Raw genomic sequence first — 21,501 nt, forward strand, 5'->3', positions numbered from 1 at the left:
TCCAACTGAACCACCTTGTGGAAATAATTAATGTTCCCCTTCCGAGAAAAATCAGTTGAAGCATCTCATCATGATTTTGTAATGTCCACTTTCTTCAGGCAGGAATTTTGAAAGGCATGAGCTTTCTTTGTAGTGCCTTGTGATAACCTTGGTTTATACAGCACTATGGGATTAAAGCCATTAGCTACCTTGCCCCTTTAGCAGCGTCACTGAAACAAGAGAATGAGTTCCCTTTGAAATGCAGTTTATTCCACAGACATTTAGAGCAAAATCTTCAGCTAATTTCCATAACTGCATATAATATCAGAAAGAAAAGGCACAGGAGAGAAGTACCATCACTTGAAGGTTACTCACAGCTGTTTTCTAAACTACCCACTTGCTAGAGAAGCGTGAAACAGGAGCTGAAATGTATCCTTTAGTTTATGCTCATGTTCTCCTCTTTGGACACTTGGTTTCCACGCATCCACACTCATCCACGTGCACATATGTGAATTTGAGTGTCTTATGCTCAGAGCAAACCAGTTCCACCTTCTCTACGTGACTCTTTTTTTCATGGCAGCAAATGCATTTATGTTCCATTTCATTGTTCTCAAAGGAATACCTACAGAAATGAGATTTGCACATCAGTCTACCAGTTGTTTTTTTCCTAAAACAGTCTGTATTTCCCACTCTCAACAGAAGTGCTTCTAATGAGCAAAGGAACAAAATTTACTATTTATTTTTATGCTTATACATAACAAGCTTTCCCCAGGATGCTACTAGCCATGCAGGGCCAGATCCTCTGAAATCAGTGAGGAAAATACCAAAAACTTGGGGGATTTGAGGTTTACACACATTGTGGCAACATTTGAACAATTCATGCAGATGAGACCAAAGAGCAGGAAAAAACTCCATCAAAGCCCAGAGCCATGAAAAAAAATGAGTAAGGACAGGAAATTAATGAATTAAATGGTCCCTTTTTAGAGGGGCCTATTTTCGTGACTAAGATAAAGGCACTGCTATCGCACCAAGGACATTTTGTCACGTTGCTAACAGCTGCTGCTCTGCACACCCAGTTTCCCAACCAGGAAACTTCTTTAAACAAGAAGCCAGGAAGACACAGAAAAAGGTTTCCTACTTACACAGAATAGGTACTGCACGTCCCTTCGCAGAAGGGCACTGGGACTGGAGCAGGAGACTTACAGTGCTTGTGAACAATGTACTGCTCTTTCATGCTACGTTTGCATTTATGTGGCAAGTCAATACCTGAGGGGGAAAACACTGCTGTTAGACCAGTGGGCTAAAAGAAATTTGGAAAGACATCTGCTGGGAAGCCAAGGGCAGATCGTTCTACTAAAGTGTCTTGTAGTTTAAATGCAAAACATAACAAAACAAAATGCAACATGCAACACACACACACAAAAACGAAAAACAACACAAGAAACGACAAAGAGAATACAAAGAAGCACCAATTCAGCAAAGCAATTCCCCATTTGTCTAGACACTTCTCTGGTGACTGGCTCAAATAAAGACTTATGATGAAGTTCATGTAAGCTGCTGCTGAATGAAGACAAGGAGACATGAAGTGTTCTGTTAGCTAGTTAGTTAGTTTGTATTATAACTACTATAAGTGATGCCTGTTAACATTTATTCTATGACCACCTCTAGTTTTAGGGTGGATGCTATGGTGTTCTCATTGCAAGAGCAAAGTAAGCTTTGAGCCTCAACTATGAGGCTTTGCTGATAAATGAACAGCCTTCCATTCTATGGAAAGTGCAAGCTCTCAGTGCATGCAGAGGGCTACAAGCAGTGGAGAACCTAGTCATATTTGAGTAGGGAATCAGTGATTTAACATACTCACAAGTCTTGCAACAGCCATCTGAAGTCACATCAACAGTCCCCTGTATTGAAAGCAAACCAGAGAAGTTCGGATACTCAAGTCTAGCTTGCACATCTTGTTAAGCAGCTGGTAGAAACAAGGGGAGTTCAAAAAGATGCCCTCATCCTTAACCAACACACCAACTCCTCATTACACCCATTTGTGTACTGTGTACCAGTTTTACGGAGAACAGCTTAAAAAAATATATATATATCCATCAGGGAGTATCTTTTCTTTAAATCTACTCTCAAGCCACGTGGGATGTTCTGTAACACATACCTGACTTTACCTAGGTTCTGTTGAAGCCAGCACAAAAGAGGCAAATTCAAAGCCAAAGAATGACACCTGCCTCTGAAATTGAACAGCTTGACTTACACAAAACCTACCCCAAAGGTAATTCAAGTCAGTGGCTGTCAGTTGATGAAAAATCCTGCTTTGTCATTGTCCCATGACTCTCCTCTTTCAAGTTCTAGTGCTTTACTTCACAAAAAGTGTGCGCACTGCTCACAGATACTTTTGTTATGCTTCCCAGGACAGTTCATCCAGAGTTGAAAAAGCACATTTCCTTCTAATAGGATGATTGACTCAGAAAGGTCAAGAAAAAGTGAAGTGACCCATTCAAAAGAGTAAAGAAATCTCCCAGAGCAATGGCATGGCTCATTTCAAGAGGCTTTTTTCCTAGTTCTAAAATACTTACTGGGACACAGTTTGATTCTTCAAATGGTAGGCAGACCTTTACTGTACTAGTCAAGGAGAACTGGCCCCCTGATTCGGTGCATGTGTACTGAGTACAGTTATCATATGGTGCTTTATAACTCTTTCCAACCTGAAAAACAACAGGAAGAATAAATAAGTCATAACATAGTATGACAATACAAGCAGAATAATGCAATAGTAATACAGCCCCTGGCAGAAGGGCTGGGATGTTCAAATCAATCTGATAGTGCTGAGATGCTGATTTCACATCTACCAAGCTCATTCACTACCAGCCTCCACAAAATCCCTTTTCTGGTCACTTACATGGAAAGGAGCACAAACTGGTGGCAGAATAAATATGGAGGTATGAACAGAAATGCTAAGAGATACCATGATGTATATCTGGTAATATGGATTGAATGAAATATAAACAAAAGAAAAGTAATTCTACAGGATTTCAGCTGTTTTTTAATAGATGGAAGAAAAGCAAATCATTTGAAAGAGGAAAACAATCTTCATGATAGAGGTTAATGGATAAAACCTCCTCATGGTAACCACCTTTTAAGTGGAAGCATAAAAATTCTATATTGGCACAAGAGAAGCCAATTTCAACATAAATTTTCAAGGAAGGAAAGGATGAAACAGAAAAGATGCAGAGCTCAAGAGCTACCAGAGGAGAAATATCACATAAAACAATAGCCACTGGGTGAGACAGTGTCATTAACTGTTCACAGCAATAGCAGGAGGTAATAAAAGCAGCCAGCCAGCCTGAGGCTCAGCTCACATCTAGTGTATTACCTGGCTGTGTTACTGAGGTGCACTACATACACTATAGCAGCAATAACACTTTCAATTTCTGCCCAGCAAATTTGTAACAAGTGTTAGTACAGTTATATGGCTTGCTCAAACTATTCAGCCCTGTATCTTCAGGGCAAGATAATGACTCTGTTTCCAGTACTGGAGCAATATAATGTGAAGCCAGCTCACTTATCTCTGCAGTATTACACAATGTCACCACCCCCTACAAATTCCTTCTCTCTGCTGCATGCCAGGAAGAGGGAGTGACATGATTTCCCTTCCCGACAGAGATAAATTATTTTCGAAACAGCACTGTCTGCAAGATGCTCACAGCAAAGAGAGCAGTCATATAAACTCTGATGTATACTTTGCAAATACAGATAATTTCTAATCTCTGAAAGGTCTTTGCAGCCTCAAAATGTATGGCACTACTTCTAAAAGCATTGAAGTCAATTCAGCTTGGCATGCAAAGCAAGGGAGCGCTCACCTCAATGGTCACACTGCCAAATGGAAAGTTTGCCACACAAGCCACTTGCTGACACTGGCTGCAGCACTGACCTTCCTTTTCCACGTAGCGGAAACCCTGTGGGAATAAAGCCACCATTTAGCTGCACTACCTTGTTCATGAAACACCTTTGGATCAAAGCCACACTGGAGATAGCAGGGGAAATGAGCCCACCTCTGTTTTCCTTTAGAAAGCTGTTGGAACCACTTTAAGCCTGACAACTAAAGCTGGCAATTTCTTTCCAGTTTTTAATAGTGACCTTTGGGGCGCTTCACTTACCGTGTAGACCCTGCTTTAAGCTACTCTTCTTTTTGCTAACACACAAGTTACAATAGATTACTTCATCATAAGATTATTTGCAAAGTCTACCACCAGTGCTTGATATGATATGATTATTCACCAGAGTCGTCACTGTCAAACACATGAAGATCATGCATCAGTTATTTCCTTCCCTGTGCTTTAGGTATGCATCAGTCTTTTCATGGGTGCTGCTGGCTTCAAGATGAAGGATAATGGTTTTATCAATTTTTTAGGATGGGTAGAGAGTCTAGCCTTATCTGGATGAGAAAGAGAAGGAACCATTCTTTGCTTATGTTCAGAAATAGACTGAGTAGTTTTTGTTCAGACTCTCAACTCATGAGTACTGAGTAGTGTCTGGAAACACATAAACAGCCATGTGGTTTCTCAGTGATCTTAATTTTTGAGCCAAAAACAACACCAACAGAATGGCATAAACATCATCTTTCAGCAGTAAGACTTCTCCTTAGTAGCTCTGCAGCCATTCATCTTCAAGGCATCCCTCCTTGGGTAATTTCTTCTGTTTGCTAGAGCAAAAATGGCCAGCACTGTAAAAAGGACTTTACAAAACTTGAACAGAAGATAATATCCTGCTACCCTTCAGCAAGACAGCACTTGTACTGCCCCAGATTTACAGTACTCTCTCTCAACAGCCATTGTTGGTGGTGGGGACTGCATGCAGCACTGACCTGCTGGCAGGTGGTTTGGCATTTCACTGGGATGCATTGGATGCGGTTGGTTTGCGTCACAGCATCCTGCTCATCCGTGCACACACAGTCTTCACAAGAGCTTTTTGGCACCACTGCTCCAGGCTGAAAAGATAAAGGAAATCAGAGAGAAAACAGGCAATGGCAAGAAATTGGTGGGTGTGAAGAAACATACATCCCCTGGACTATTGAAAAGTAATGATCATACTCAGTATTTATTTTTGGCAGAACTTCCTGGAAAGAATGTCTCAGATCTTTAATTGTGAAACTGACGCTGTCGATATCACAAGTTTTGCATGAGGTTGACACACCCAAGTGCACTGAACATATTGTGTGAGTTGTTACATTATCTCATAAACTCCGTACTTCATTTTTTCTTCAGTTTGATCTATCTATTAATCTCACAGCATCTAATAAGCTTTTAAATTTGTGTTCCATCACAATTCTGACTTCTACTCTCTAAAACTTAAGGATCTCTAATTATTTTGTTTACTAATGAAGCTACTAATCTCTAGGATTACCTATTCATTAATATTTCCAGTAACACATAAGTTTAGTGGCAGGAAACAGTTATGGACCACTTTAATCTTGTTTCTTATGTGATTATTGACAATAATAAGTTCATAAAATTCTGATTCAGGCTGCATTAACCCGTGGAAAGAAGTATCTGGAAGAAGACCTACCTTAAATTCAACTCCTTCAGAAACACATACACCTTTTGGTACTGTAAGAAAAAGAAAATGAAAAGGATGTGCTAGGAATGATATTACCATTATAGTACTCAGCTCTGAATTCTTAGTGTTTTAGAGAAGACAGAGAGTAGAACTGGGTTTATTTGCTAAGCCTCCATAGCCTGCACAATGGAAGGAAAAGCACAGCTAGTGCACATTGCTAATGGTCATTCTGAAACCCGTGGGCAACATCTGCTCAAATGTTATGCATTCTATATCCTGGTATTTTCCATATGGGAAAACTAATTTACTTCACCTAGTTTTACCCGTACTTGAAATTAGATGAACTTTTCTTCATTGTTAGCCACCTTGCTAGTTACTATGTAAATGAGAAGCTGGGTGAGGTACGCAATTCCAGAAACAAGATTTGGCAGCGGAACTTCTAGATATGTTCACTGTAATACAAATTCAGTATTTGATCAATCACACACTGATATTTCATTGAATATTATCTACAGAAAACTTACAGCACTTATTCTTGTTCCACAAAACACACCAGGGAGGGACTCATTTAGAAAAACTAAAATAGTTCAAGGAATTAAAAATCATACTATCACAGAATCCTAGAATGGCTTGGGTTGGAAGGAACTTCAAAGATCACCCAGTTCCAACCCCCTCCCGTGGGCAGGGCTGCTGATCACCAGATCAGGCTGTCCAGGGCCTCATCCAGCCTGGCCCCAAGTGCCTCCAGGGATGTGGCATCCACAGCTTCTCTGGGCAGCATGTGCCTGGGCCTCACCGCCCTCTCAGTGTAAGACTTCAAAGGAGCATGTTAGGGAAACATGGTACTTACTACAGGAGAAGATAGGGCAACAACCATCCTCAGATATAGCTACCACTGGCTGGAAACCTAAGTCGCACGCTGTTTTGTTGATAATGCAAGTTTTTATATCACATTCTGCAATGGACACATGGAGATAAAGTAAATCAGATCATCCTGTCCAGCTGTTTTACTCACAGCCTAAGGCTCAAACATCCAGAAAATAGATGATTCTCAAACCAAACATCTTTCGAGGTTGGGTTTTGTTCAGGTTAAGTTTCTTGAAGCTTGACCTGCTGCAAAGCTCTTTTTCTTACTGTAAAGCATATAGTTCTAGCCCATGTTTTCTCTACTGGATGTCATCTCTAACAAAATATACATGCTCATCAGAGAAAAAGTGAAATGACAGAGATAAGTGTTGGGTTAAAAGCAAATGAGTTAGAGTGGAAAAAATGAAGAGGTAGTGGTTGAGGGTCAGAGACATAGAAGTAGGGAGATGCAAGGCAGAGCACTCTGCTCTGAGCAGTGCCCACCGGACATCCAGAGGAGGCAATGAATCTTTGTTCGGGGGTATGAAGGAATAAGGAAGATGAAAACATCCCAATGCTGCCAGGATAACCTTGTCCTGCAGTGTCCTATGGACGTTAGGAATAAATATCTGGGGCCTGAGTAGACTATGAGGAGAAGATGCCTAGTAGGTCATAGCAGTAGTTTAGAATACAAATTGAATTAGAGGAGGACTTTTTTGACAGCAAGAATAAATTACTACTCCAGTGTGCTTGTTTGAATCTGCTAGCTGTTGGGTCACCATGAGGCAAATGATGCTACTTGATGACATGATGGCACATGAATCAGTGACTTACCACAGACTGTCTCTGTGCAGCATGGATCATCCAGACGTGGTTTTATTTTACGTACAAAGCCCTCTTTAGTGCAGTTGATTGGTGGGGATTTAGCACAAGGGCGGGGGAAGCAAGAGATATTGAAGGTCTCTTCATCACAAGTACAGTATTGACAGTCATGCTCCCAAGCCTCCCTAGGCTGTAAAAACAGTAGAGGTAGTCATAAGAAGACAAAAACTAGAAGCATTAGATTAATGGATGCCTTACCTGTTTCACCGATCCATCTTGTGCAGTGCAACCTACAAAACAAATTAGATTCCATTAGTGATAACTGAACTGGGGAAAACAGCAGAAGCAGCAGGACAGAAATAGAAGGCTCTTGAAATCTGAGAAATGGACACAAACAGAAAGATTAAGTGTGAAAATTCACAGGTTATGTAGCCAAAATATCTTATATTAGCTTAATAGTTTAAATATGCCTTTGATCTTGCAAAAGTTTCACTTTATATGTAAAAGTAGGAGGAAACTGTCAATCAGAAGCATTTCCAGCCTACCTAGGAAGGGCCTGTATGAAGACCTCCTTCATTTCCTCTGTACCCAGAACATCTCCCTTATGTGCACTTCTACATGGGGCCTTATCATCCCGCCTTATCCCAGTTTTTACATTATTTCTTACCGCAGACAGAAACGCAGATGCCATCATGTTCATTCAGCAGAATATTTCCATCAGGGCAGTAACATCCCTCAACAAACACTGGTGTGTTGTTTTGTGAGGGAAGGGTGTCCATAACAACTTCTCTGCACAATCAGAATACAAACAGAAACGAATGAGAGGCAGAAACGTGCATTAGGGACAAGCAGACACCTAAAACCCAGGGGAATGTTATCTCTGAGCCTTCCTTGGGACTCCTCAAGTTATGAGCCTTTGCCATAGGAAATGACTCACCTGCTGAAGCAAGTGTTTCTTTTTGCTTCCCCACATGGCTTGTAGACCTGATCCCGAGCACAGGTGGCCTCTGTAGAGCATCACAGCACAGGAATTAGAAAGCCCAGGACCACTTGTACCCTTCAGTGCATGATGGACAAGCAGCCAACACAGCCCAAGCTCCTGCCCGGCAAGGGGTCCCTGCATCTTCAGCAAGAGGAACTTCATTAATTCCGCAAGTGCTTGCAGCAGTACCAGCAGTGCTTAACCAGAATCAAAGGCCCCTGCGCAGGCAGTGAGAAGAAAAGCTATGCATTGCCATCTAGTGATGAAGTTGTAGCTAACACGAAGGGGAGAAAAGTGAGAAATGTCCCAACCCACTCTGCAAGGTTCTCAGAAGAGCCTATGGACCTGCTTCCCACTTGTTTTGCACTATCTTTAGACTGCAATTTTTTATTTTTTTTTTTAAATTTGTTCCCGTTTTTCTTAGGTGCTGAGCAGCTAAAGAAGTATTGATGCAGAGGAATAGAAATGCATGTGTACATTATGAAAAAGCTGATCAGAGCCACTTCTGCAGCAGGTGTTTGCCAGGCTTACCGCACTGCCCCCTCGTCTGCCCCCTCCAGTCCACACAGACCCCGTGGAGCCCACACAAGGCTGCATATGTCTGCATGCTCTGGCACTCAGTGCTGGGGTGCTGCTGTGAGCACCTGCTGGCCACACATGCCTCATAGTAGGGGTGCGGGGGGACCACGTGGTGGCACTCAGTCAGGTTCCTTTGCAAAGGAAGGAAACAAGGAAACAGAGCATTTTACTTCCTTGCGCTAGAATTCAACTCAGCTGAACCGATCCCCACTCAGAGAAAACATCAAGGCAAAAGTACAAAGAGAAGTTGCTGTGATTGGCAGTACACCCACTGAGTGTATTGGGGTGCTGGCACAGGCTGTCCAGGGAGGTGGTGGATCATCATCCCTGGAGGAGTTCAAGAACCGTGGAGATGTGGCACTGAGGGACGTGGCCCAGTGAGCAATGTTGGCAGTAGGTAGATGGTTGGAACTAATGATCTTAGAGATCATTTCCAAACTTAATGATTCTGTGGTTCAATTAAGAATGAGCTTTACCTCCCATTCTTTACAATGCTTTGAAACAAAGCAATTTTACATTGGAATGACACGTGCAAAGACAAGGTTTCTGAGCAGTTCATGTCTGTAATTTTATACATTGACATTGTAATGTCAACATGGTTGGCAATCATATTTTAAACAACATTATTTAAAAAACGGACATACACATTTGCTTGCTATATTCTGACTGTATTCTTTTTCATCCACAGCATTCAGACAGGTGCTGAGTGATTGCTGGTTTCTGCTAAACTTATCAAGAAACCACAGGCAGAGGGAGCACACACAGTTAAGGGAGGTCTTATGCTGCTGCAGCTGAAAAACACCTGCCAAACTTGGGAACATTCTTACATCAGTTCACTGCTCAGTTTTGGAAGGTATGCTAGAACTCATATTTTTACTGTGTCGTATAAGCAATTCACCCAAGTAATATAGTTAAGCACAAAATTGTCTTGTGGACTTATTATTTGGCCTCCGTGGAAGTTATCTTACCAGATGACTTTACACAGCTCAGAAGGCTCACAGTGCTGATAATTTTCAATCTTAGCTGGTTCTGAGATGCCTGGGTTACAGTATCTGTTGGTAGAAACGGGGACTTTCCAATCCAAAGCCATCTTTTTGAAGGACTCAATGACTTCACCATTCCTCTTTCTAGCATCATCAGACTTCTGGTTGGTACATGTACCTGGTTGCAAAATATAAACAAAGAGACAATTCAGGGCTGTTTGATGCTGATAAAGCTGTTTTTACATAACAGGTGTTTTTACATAACCTGGTGGGAAGTTCTTGAGGGAAAGAAATGACACACAGAATCCTGAATGGGCTCAAAAGAGCTCTGTAGAAGGCTAGAGGGAATAGTTTGCCATGAAGATCAGAGCTAAGGTGTTGCCTAGTGCATTTCTCTGGATGGCTAAAGCAACTGAGATGGCTCTGACTTGTTGAAGACCCTACATAATGAGTAGGTATGATCAAAAGTAAGAGCTTAGAAAGAGCTTGTCTCCAGCAAATGTATAGAGTGGAAGGAAGTGGCTCAAAACATTATCTTCTGAGAGTGTCTTCCTATCAAAAAGAGATACATTTGTTAAGATTTCTGTAACATAGCAATCATTGAAGTTGCAAGAATTTGGAAATGAGAAAGAAGGAGGAAAAATTACAGTGTTCTTTACTGTCAGCTGATGAGCACACTCACCACACAGTCCCATGGTATTATTATAATACTTTCCAAAAGGGAGTTTTATGTAAAATGCAAGTCGACTGTAAGAGACATAAACTTCTAACTCAGGTATTTCAACAATAATGTAAAGGCCAGAACTGGTTATCCTGATTCCATTCTTGGAGATGTCTGGAACAACTTTCTTATCATTAAACAAAACCTAAAAAGAAGAGAAACAAAAGGTCTTTATGGACATTTTTCTGTTCAACAGTATATACAATTCATGTAACTCAGAAGAGCTACTTCTCAGCTCTCAGGTACACAAAATGAAATCTGAAAAAGGCAGTCATTTAGACAGTTCCTGATTATTCCTTTTTAATATGTTGTAATTTACACCTAAATACTTATGTTAAGAAAAAAACACCATAAATTGTGTGACAATTTCAAGCTTTTGGAATATACTAAGTTTTGCTGATACAGAGAAAAAAGAAAGAACAAGGAAGCAATGTAACTGCATTTCCCACAGTTCTATTTTTCTCAAGCTTCATCCTTTGACATGGCAAGGCATTTGGCAGTAGAGTAATGTAACTACAGCAAAGTAATGAGAGCTCATTTTAACAAAATACTTTACCAAGTTTGTTTCTTTTCCATGTTCCTTTGCTTGTGTCAGAATAACAAGAGAATTGGAGTGAAAAATGAGTAGGGACATTGAACAAATTGCTCCATCGGTGGCACCACAGTAGTAGTTATCTATGTGAATCCAGAACTTTTGAGAGCTGGGCTGAATTAACTCCACGAGGACATACGTGCAGTTTTCTTTGAAGTGATAATATGTTCCATCAAAAGTCACATAATGCTCATTTCCCCACCCACTGCAAATACCTGGAAGACACACTTCAAGTTTAGTTTCTCAGCCTCAAGCTGGTTTTAATTCTTTTAATCTTTTTCAGTGAGATCTGAAAATACTAGTTTGGTGAAGAAAAGCTAACTTAGCAAACACATTTTTATCTGCTCTTAATGCCTAATGTTTTATGTGGGAATTCTGCTCTATTTCACCTTACAGAATCAATACAAACATAATACAAATGTTGTCCACAAAGATTCATAGCAAAAATTTCACAAATTCGCTTGCCACAGTACTTACACTGGCACTCAAAGACTTCACAGCAACCAGCTTCATCACGGTGTTTCATGAATGGGAAACCATTGACACAGAGTTTCAGCTGCTGAGGAGGACAAGTGATGCTGGACAGTTTAATATTATTTTCTTCTCCCAGGCAAGTGGCAATCTGGCAGTTTCCAAAGTTCCATGATTCATTGAACTATTGACAGATTGAAAGAGATGGAGAAGAACATAGCAAAGTAATGTAACAAACGTATGTACCAACCACACTCCACTCAGATCCCTATCTGGTATGGCATTATTTACTATCTAGTGTCTGTAACCCAGAAAATATGACGTATGTAGCAATCAATGCAGCTATGATATCTTCTTCTGCTCTACATTTTGTGCACGTCTCAGGAATAAGGTCTTGGCTGCTTCTGCAGGTGTGACATGACTAGATGTGGTTTCCTAGCTGTTCTTCAGCTCAGGTAACTCTGCCTGCCTACAATGCTCTAGCTAAAGAACTATATCTTCGTTCAAGTCTCTCACCTTTCTAGGAGGAATGAGCCCAAGACAGTCTCTCACAGGAACCAACGTGGTAGCAGGAATTAGGCTTGTTGCATTGGGAGCAGCTGTTGGTGGACAGGCTTCAGAGTTTGGTTCACAGGTCTCAAGGGCCTCAGTTTGAACGACTTTACACTCTGCCCAGATTAATTCAATCTGGCATGATGCATTGCAAATGGAGTAAGCACAATGACCTGATATATTCATTGGCAGAGAAACATTTTCTCCTGGAAGGCCAAAACCAAACAGTTAGTATTGAATTGCCCCTGGAACTGGTAAATGTTCGCTGTGAACTCTCAAGGACTATGCATCACAGATCAGACACATACTCAGCCCTGCATGGAAGTAACTGGGTCTGCCTGCACCATACATTCAGTGTGTCTGCCTGCTGATCATTGAATCTAATGACTGAATCAGGTCTCAATTCATCTAAATGAAAAGTGCTCAGGGAGAGAGAGTTACAGGTGGCAAATCTGCATTTCGTCAGCTCATCCGTAAGTACACTGGAGAGAATTGAGTATGAGTCCAAAAGAAGAGAAAACTGAGTGTATCACTGAGTGCTTCACTAAGACCATGATATATATGTTCAGGAGCTACTAAGAGATAAAAAGAAAAGCCTTCTCTCCTGTAACTTTGGAATAGGAATGTAGATTACAAAACTGTGTTACGTTATGGGATTCAGGGGTTGTGCTGCATTACACTAAAGTTAACATCTAATATAAGCTTTCTTATACCGGGGATATACAAACCAGGACTATGTTACAGGATGCAGGTGAAAAGCAGTTTTGGAGGTGTTAGTTACAGTTCAGAGATGTAACAACTTCTGGTAATGTGTAATTGCAGCAGTCTGAATCATCACTTGCTGGAGCACATTTATCTAACAATACATCTTCCCACATCAGTGGTGCAGAAAAAGTAAATAGCTTGGTTTCTCACCCATTTGTATCAATTGTCCATTGTCAGTGCAGAAACAGGGAGTGGCTACTGTTGATAACGGTGGTAACGGTGATGTTACAGGTTGCATAAGTTGTTCTGCAGAAAATTAAACTAGTTAATATCCAAAGCTTCTGCTACTCTATCTATATTCAAGCTCGATGACATCTATCACATTCTCTACATTTACAAGAAGAGGAACAAAGTTACTATTACACGCCACCACATTCTGTACAGGTTCACACTAAAAACAGTCCATATATCTTAATAACCCCCATACACACACTATGCTACCAGGGTAATGCACACACTCCTCCAGGTGTGTGCATCAGGTATTTTTATACAGAAGAGAGCAAGTCACCCCTATACTGTCTCTTATTTTATTCCCAACTAAGGTCTTCTTGTCTTTCTAATCCCATAGGACTTCTCCTGACGTTGGAGAGGTGACTTCCAGTGGAACCGTTTTATTCTGTAAAGGCTAGTTATAAAGAATTTGTTGATTTAAATACAGATGGGTCATTTAGAAATTTAATGAGGCCACCCTATACTCTGCTTTAAATAGCCTCTCCTTTCCTAGCTATTACAGCATTATATGTCTTATTCCAGCTGTTACCAAATGTAGTAAACAGGAAACAAAAAAGCTTACCATCAAGTCTTCAGTTCATCCACTCACTTGAATGGAGAAGATGTTAGTTTTGATTGCTTTGTTTTGTACAATTTGCTACCAAAGGATATATTTTTAAATCACTGATTTTTTTTTCCTATAATCATAGCACAGCTTCATCTTTTCTTTTGATCTTTTTCCTGCAACTTCTATTTTATGAAGAGATTAAACCACAAGGTAGCTTTATTTTCTTGTTCCAATGAGTCATTTGAGACTGACTTAATCCAATGTAAAAAACAGTATACAGTAAGAACAATAGTGTGAAATAATAGGTGATGAGAAGGAGAAAAACAAGATTTAGAACTATGAAATTTTTGAGAATAACAACAGCAATGTCAGCGATGGAAGACCCAAAGATACTGGAAAAGCCATGTTGAAAAATGGCTAAAACTATGCGATCTTTACATTGACCATAAGGATTTCAAAAATTACACAAAATTACAGACTTGATAGTACCTTGTGCTGGTGCAAATGGTGTACTGCAGGGGATGAATGTTTTAATGATCACTCCATTAGGGCCACAGAAAGCGTTACCACACTTAGTCCCATCGGTCTGGCTGTATATAGTTTCATTTAATGAGTAGGTCTTCCCATTGTAGCAACAAAGGCAATCTGAGGCAATAAAAGAGTAAATACCATGGTACCAGAGAACACTGCCTCATAATATAAATATAAATGAGAAGAAAATCAAACTCTGTTGCAAAACTGAATTACCAATCTGAAAAACATGACCAGTTTCTACTTGAGAAGTTGCACTGGGAGTCTACCTCATTTTTTTTTAAATGAGTTGGAATTTTTTTGTTGCTGGTTCTTCTTAGAGTCAGCTTATTGGCTGGTGAAAGTATCAGAACTGGCACTGTCCTTGTCCAGTATAGAGCACAGGGATATTCCCTCTTGGCAGGGCATATGGCTGGGACTACTGCTTTGATAACTGTTAAGACCCTGGAGCTTCCATTACCACTAGTGATGAATGTGCAGCAATGAACAGCTTCCTGTAAGTATATAAGTGCTGTAGTTTTTTTGAGAATGTGTCTTCAGGAAACACAAAAAGATGTATCTATATTACTGTAAAAAAATCAGCACAATTGAAGAAGTGTTGTTGACTGAGTCTCGCTGCATTTTGAGGATGTGGCTTCTCCTATATAATGGCAATTAACAAGCAAGTGTGTCCCTGAAGCACATCAGGCTGCTCTTAAGCCTAACTGTCTAGGTATCTTATGTAGTTAGAGGACAGAAAATAGCACCTCTAGAAGATTTCTCAACATGTGATGTTGGGTGTTCCAGTCTCAACGAAAGGTGATCAAACGTTACCTTTGGAGTCTTCGGTACACAGCTTCTCTTCAGGATTGCTGAAGACAAAGAGGAGGAGAGAAAACTTGTTTTTACTGACTTGAATCAGTATGTGGAAATACGTGTGCGATGATATCTGTCTGCAGACACAACTATTTCAACAAAAAAGCCTGCTCCTTCAGGCTTTAATGGTTGTTGCTGCCAGCAATTCCTGTGAACATAAACTATACAGGGCACAGCTCTCTAGTGCTATTGTATCTTCCTTACCATCAACTGACCTACCATGAAGTGCAGTCAGGGAGGGAGACGCACTCCCTCCTCTCCTCATCAAAATAGGGCTTGTCAGGGCTACACTCTGGGTAACAGCCTGGAAAGTTAAAGTAAACAAAATGTCTTTAGCCTGCTTTACGAAGATTCAAGGCAATCATAAACACCTCTATCAGATGCAGATTTTATCCCAGTATGAACATGATCCAGTATAAATGTTATTCATTTTCCCATTTTCCATATCCCCTTTTTCCCTCTCCTCTGAAAGTTTTAATGAATTCTGTCAACACGATTATTCTTCACAAATTTAGACTCAGTGAATTTTTATCTCTGCCCAGTTTAAAAATAACATGCAAATTCTGCTTCAAATGGTACTATGGCACAGAGAATTAGCCTCAGGCGAGGCACGGTCAGTGAGTTTCTAGAGCAAATGAGATATTCCTCCAAGGTAAGACAGCAATCTTGCTGCTTAAAGCATTTAAAATCAGACAAATCTTCAACAAATTGCGTCAAAGTCAAGGAAGAATTACCTTCTAAACTGTACAGTATGTTTCCACATTTTCCTTGTGGGTTCCTGCAGGTCTTTAGACAAGGTGCTCCACAGGGTTTATAGAACCACTCATGTTTGTCAGGTGGATTGTAGTAATCACAGAACACAGCTGGGACAGAAGGAAAAACAAAAACAAGAAATCCTCCAAGTCTCAGACATTGGGAAGGATTTGTTTTCTAATTCTTGCAAACAAGATCCTATTAAGTCACAAACATGTTGAGATACCAGAATTCTGCTCTTCTTTCTCCCCCATGTGCCCAAACACACAGAGCACCTCTTTTCTGTGTGCATTTCCAGTGCAATACTTACGGCAGATGGCTGGCGTTCTCCAGTTGATACAGACACCAGCTGTGCTACAGCTTCTTGCATAAGCAGCCACCGAGGTACAAAAGCACTCACAGTCTCCCACACTGTCACAGCCACAGAAGTCAGAAACACAGGATTCATAATATGGTATTGGATTCACCTATCAAAACACCAACAGAGCTGTTATCACAGCTGTACCTCTTGCTCTACATTTTAATGAAAGGGCTCTGAATTTCTGCCATCCCTGGCAGTTTCTTCAGCAGAACTGTCTGTGACAGTCTGGGCTTGTCAGACAGAGCTAGGATGTTTTACAAGAGGTACTTTTCTATTTTCACCTGTCTGGTAGATGTGACTTTAAATCTTTTCTTTCTTATTTGTGTACTGGCATTTACAATCAAGTATCTTTCCAAGCATAATTTCTGCAGAATTAAACTACCTGGCTTTGGGTTAGCACAACTATATAGTGCGTGTGCTTTCTAATTGATGGATAGTGATGGAATATAAAATGAAATTGTATTTTCCACTGAATTTCACATTTCTTGCATTATAACCTGTATCACCATGAACTATCCAAGGAAATTAGGCCAAGTTCACTCCTTAAGTGACTTACTAAATTGCACTGAAGCCTCACATAGGCATTTTCATTAAGAATTAGCAGCTCTGTTTCAGTTTAAATTAATTTGATGTGTCTAAAATGAACAAAGTAACTTTTTTCTTTCAGTAATTTGAATAAACTTTCCCAAGGATACGCATAAAAACAGCCCTATGCTGTTATCTCCTGATGTTACAAACTGATACCCAGCTTTTAACGTCTGGTAGCCAACTATTATCCTCTTTGTCCTTGGTTACTCAAAACAGGCACCACTGCTTCCCCAGTGCCAAACAGCAGGATTTATCTGCCATAGCAGTAAGGAAAGGTATTGAGAGAGGTAGCCCCTGTTCTCAAGGATGTTGTGTAATAGCCTTTAATAGTAACAATTTGTGCACAAATGTGCTGTATAATAGCAACTAATGCCTGGTGTGAAAGTACTGATGGTGGGAGAATAGGATTACCTTACTGTGGCATGCTTCAAAGACACTACTCTTAATGATGCTGCAGTGCTTCTGTCCCAAGGCAGATTTGAAAGGCTGATCAGCACACAGGTCTGTCATGTTGATATTGGAGCAGGTGCTTGTTATTTTCCAGCTGTTTCCAAACTCCTGGATGCTCATCTCCACAGACTGCCCTCTGGTTGTGAAGTCATTCCTTGAGCGGCCATCGAAGTCCCCACAAAGGCCGCAGACTTTTCCCTGAGTAATTTGTGTAGGCGCAGTAAGTGGTTTGGTTATTTTAAGTGTAGCCCACTCTTTGACAGAAATAAACTACAGAACAAGCCAAGGAAAAATAGCTGCGAATTTCTAAACAGCCATCAAAATATGTTTCAGAAAAAGCTGTACTAGAAGTGACAAGATCACTCTTTTAGCCCACCAGTACTCAAAATATCTGGCTTTACTTCTAGCTCCCAAATTTTTGGAGCATTCCATACCAACTGGACAATGAAACATGAAGCACGGCCCACTCACTGCTTCTTGCCCACGGGACTCAACACTTCTCCAAGCCCTGAATTTCAAACTGGGGTTTCAGTTCTGGGTGTATGACTTTGAGTTTGAAATTGTAACTCAGTCTGTTCTGCACCTACCTGGAAAGATGGTGTCACATGAACAACAACTGTCGTCTTCTGGTCCCACATGAAGCTCATCCCTTGAGTTGTTTCAATCACAATATAACCTCCTCTGAGATCCACCTTATAATTCTTCTCAGCTCCTGGATCAGTGGCTATCTCCTGAATTCTTCCTTCTAAAAGCCTGATTTCACTGCTCTACAAAGAACAAATATATTGCATGGAAGGAAACCAAATAGAGTAACGGCTCTGGTATTCTGTCTTTTGTCCTTCATTTCATTTTTCTGTAGTTCTTGCACTACATCTTGTCCTATCCCATGACACGGGAGTGAAAGACAAGACCCACTGAGCTCAATGGGAAACATCTGCCCATGCATGACAAGTCTTACTTCATGGTCACATAAATTGTCCTCATTCTAGATGAAATCAATTTTGCTGGCACAACAGCTCCCGAGTGCAAGGGTAATTGGGCATGCCAGAACACTCCTTGTCACGCCACTTTGTTTCACCCTACCCTCACCCCCCACTCTGGGATACATTTCTTTGTTCTTTTGTGTTCGCTTTGGGGAAATGCTAAAGCTGAGCTGGAAGGAAGAAACTCTTCCCTCCATGCTTGACATCTGCCCTGTGCACAAACCATGGCACAGAAATATGCAATATGGTCTCTAATTCTTTTTCCTACCCATGCACCACTAATATCACAGATGCACACATACACACATACGTACGCAGAGTGCAGTTGACCCCCTGCCCCCTTCCCTGCAGAAGTACCCAGCCCTGCTAATGCCAACTACCTATACCTTTTTCAGCTTGCTTGCCTTTGCTTTCCAGCTATTTGATTAACATAGGTACTCTATAGCAACAACTGAGCTGGAATATAAGGAGAAAGTATATTTAACTGCCTCAAAATCAAGCCTACAGCTCCTCAGCTAGGAATGATTCTAGACAAACCTCAAAAATCAGTGTGATCTTTAGGGAGCAGATGGAGAGTGACTTCCCACAGGCATTGTTCTGAATTACAATTCGGAAGGTGCCAGCATTCATGTTATTGGGACAAAAATCCTTAGAAAAATAAGATAACATTGAATTAGATCTTTTCATGTAATTACTCCAGTCTTAAACATTTTCAAGAGCTCTAAATACATCAACCCGACTTCTGCTTTTTTATCATGAGTTCACCAAAATTCCAGGCATGTTAGAAGAAACAGTTGCTGAACTGTTCATACTTATTTGGCCAGGAATTTCAAAGAGAAAAGCTGAGGTAAAAAAAGGAGCCTCTCATAACACCAGTCCTGCATAGCCAACACGTTTTTAAATACTTCTTTCTCAATATTAGCAAAAACAACTGTGATTTGGAGATGAGAAAGTCTCTCATTCAGTACTACCTTATTACATGTAATTGTGGTACATGAGTTGAGATCCATATGCTAACTTCTACATGCTTTTGATGAAAATAAATAAATACATAAATAAATAAAATAGAATCATAGAATCATTTGAATTGGAAGGGACCTTAAAGGCCATCTGGTCCAACTCCCCTGCAGTGAACAGGGACACCTACAGCTAGATCAGGATGCTCTGTCAACCTGCTGTCCCTACTGTCACTCTTGAATGATCCAGAGAAACATTAATTTTCAATGCCACATCAATCCCCTCCTTTGCAGATGGTGGATTTACACCAGGAAAGGGCAGCCCAGCCCAGAAGTTAATCATTTAGGATCACACAGTGCCCTCTTGTGTCATTTCTGAGGGTTAATTGCTTTGGTTCTGTATGGAAGATATGTATCTGCTCTGAGTACAAGAGCAGGGGGGGCTCAGCTCAGCTCAGCTCACCGGTGTTCATTACTTTACATGAGACAGCCTTTATAGAATCATAGAATCATTTGAGCTGGAAGGGACCCTTAAAGTCCATCTGGTTCAACTACCCTGCAATGAACAGGGACATCTGCACTAGATCAGGTTCTCAGAGCCCCTCCAGCCTGACCTTGGGTGCCTCCAGGGATGGGGCATCCACTGCCTCTCTGGACGATCTGTTCCAGTGTCTCACTGCCCTTACTGTAAAACACTTTTTCCTCAAATCCAGTCTAAACCTCCCCTCCTTTAGTTTGAAACCATTTTTCCTTGTCTTATCAAATCATTTCTCAAATGGAACCTTGCAGTGTAAGCTGTGAAGAGCACGTGGATAAGAATACAAAAAGTGGGATACCTGAGCTAAGATATAGTCACAGTCTCCCAGGAAATCAAACTTCTCCCCATCAAAGCTCATGTAGTGCCCGTTGCCATACACAGTGCAGGTTCCTTTGCAGGGATTGTCTGTGCAGTTCCACTGCCTTTTGTTACAGGTGCTGGGGGTTGAAATGCAAAGGTTCACCATCTTTGTATGAGGTGTGCTTTTTCCTTAACTCCAAACATAGGCTGAATAACTGAAAGTTGAATCCTCTGCAGTGCTTCAAAGTAATCTACTCTGAGACCATGCCATATAATGGACTGCTAATTACAAAATTCATGTTTTCTATCAAGACACATTGTGTATTTTGATTTTTTTTTTTTAAATAGCACTGTAATCATTAAGGCCTGACAGCAGACAGTGGGGATTTAAGATCTAAGTTCAAGATGAAGAACTAATAATAATATAATAATAATTCAACCATATTTAACATACCTTGCAGCCAGTTCAGTTCCTTATCACGGTGTGCAAGCCAACACTACTTCCCACCCTCCCCTGGCAGACTTCACCTCCAGCTGAGGGGCAGCACAGACAGAAAATTTTTGTTGTTGTTCCCTTAGCACAGATACTCTGCAGTTATTTTCCCTGTGTGCGATCTGTTCTCATAAAAAAACAAAGACCTCACTGCAATAAAACCTCTTAATGGCCTCTGGGAGAACAACTGCTTATCAGGGTTTGGCCTCACATGTTAAACGTATTGCTTGTACTAGTGATAATCAAAGCAGTGTTTCTGGCTGTTATCTTCTCTTATTTTCTCACTAAATAATGGGTAAGGATTCAAAGAATTTTACCCACCACGATAAATAATATCTATGAGAACTACAGCAGCGTTGTACCAGCAGTTGGAACAACTGGAGCATTCATCTGTCTTACTGGGAGATCTGTGCACCCAGAAGAATTGCAGGTTGCTGCAAGATCACTGTGGTTCCTCCTTCCTCAACATTCAGCCCTTTTCTGGGGGTGAGCTGAGTCCCACAGTGACAGACTCCATTCTTCCTTATACAATGAGCAGCCACAAACCAGCCTGGATGTGTCTGGGATTTCTAAAGCTGGAGTGGAAGCAGTTTGTAAAAAACGATAGAAATTCTTCGACATTTGGTACCCATTCCCTTAAATACAGGCTCATGCATTGCGGTGCAGAGAGGGAATGCTCCCTTTTTATTATTTTCACTAGATGTTTAATGATTCTGATGGTGAAGAGAAAGGTTTCAAAGGCATACTGCCCCATGGATGTACTATGCACTATTTTTAACAGCCTTTGTTACAGAATGAGACTCCCTGGAATAACATACCATGTGTTGCAGTCAACTCTGATGGTTTCACCAGGTTTATAAAAGTGCCCTCCATGGACACATGGGCATTGGTCTTTGGGAATACATCCCCCATTGCCATCCAACACCAGCCCATCGGGACACATGCAGCCAGAGACACATTCTGTGACATACTGCATATATAAAAACATGATACAAGGCAATATATTAATGCACAGAACGTACAGAGAACCAGAAGTGTTAGTGCTGCACTTCAAACTTTTGGGATTG

General features: G+C 40.8%; 1 protein-coding gene across 1 annotated transcript in view; it reads right to left on the reverse strand.

Moving 5' to 3' along the window:
- Positions 1–237: 237 nt before the first annotated feature.
- Positions 238–21,501, reverse strand: part of LOC122157980 (mucin-5B) — a 40,545-nt gene continuing 19,281 nt past the window's right edge. Inside the window, exons 19-47 of the mRNA XM_042814256.1 lie at positions 21,253–21,404; positions 19,940–20,078; positions 18,685–18,795; positions 17,752–17,931; positions 17,126–17,362; positions 16,076–16,232; positions 15,747–15,875; positions 15,232–15,316; positions 14,971–15,008; positions 14,116–14,271; positions 12,999–13,094; positions 12,048–12,289; positions 11,538–11,715; positions 11,025–11,275; positions 10,430–10,613; positions 9,733–9,925; positions 8,717–8,895; positions 8,141–8,210; positions 7,871–7,992; positions 7,462–7,493; positions 7,216–7,393; positions 6,386–6,490; positions 5,545–5,585; positions 4,844–4,966; positions 3,840–3,935; positions 2,556–2,684; positions 1,841–1,880; positions 1,122–1,245; positions 238–601 (exon numbers count right to left, since the gene is read on the reverse strand). Of these exons, the coding sequence (XP_042670190.1) occupies positions 427–601; positions 1,122–1,245; positions 1,841–1,880; positions 2,556–2,684; positions 3,840–3,935; positions 4,844–4,966; positions 5,545–5,585; positions 6,386–6,490; positions 7,216–7,393; positions 7,462–7,493; positions 7,871–7,992; positions 8,141–8,210; positions 8,717–8,895; positions 9,733–9,925; positions 10,430–10,613; positions 11,025–11,275; positions 11,538–11,715; positions 12,048–12,289; positions 12,999–13,094; positions 14,116–14,271; positions 14,971–15,008; positions 15,232–15,316; positions 15,747–15,875; positions 16,076–16,232; positions 17,126–17,362; positions 17,752–17,931; positions 18,685–18,795; positions 19,940–20,078; positions 21,253–21,404 (3,942 nt within the window). The 3' untranslated portion in view covers positions 238–426. The remainder of the gene's footprint in view (positions 602–1,121; positions 1,246–1,840; positions 1,881–2,555; positions 2,685–3,839; positions 3,936–4,843; positions 4,967–5,544; positions 5,586–6,385; positions 6,491–7,215; positions 7,394–7,461; positions 7,494–7,870; positions 7,993–8,140; positions 8,211–8,716; positions 8,896–9,732; positions 9,926–10,429; positions 10,614–11,024; positions 11,276–11,537; positions 11,716–12,047; positions 12,290–12,998; positions 13,095–14,115; positions 14,272–14,970; positions 15,009–15,231; positions 15,317–15,746; positions 15,876–16,075; positions 16,233–17,125; positions 17,363–17,751; positions 17,932–18,684; positions 18,796–19,939; positions 20,079–21,252; positions 21,405–21,501) is intronic.

Source organism: Centrocercus urophasianus, unplaced genomic scaffold (genome assembly GCF_019232065.1).
Source record: "Centrocercus urophasianus isolate 14NV4802_14NV808 unplaced genomic scaffold, USGS_Curo_1.0 seq_14, whole genome shotgun sequence".
Lineage (NCBI taxonomy): Eukaryota > Metazoa > Chordata > Aves > Galliformes > Phasianidae > Centrocercus > Centrocercus urophasianus.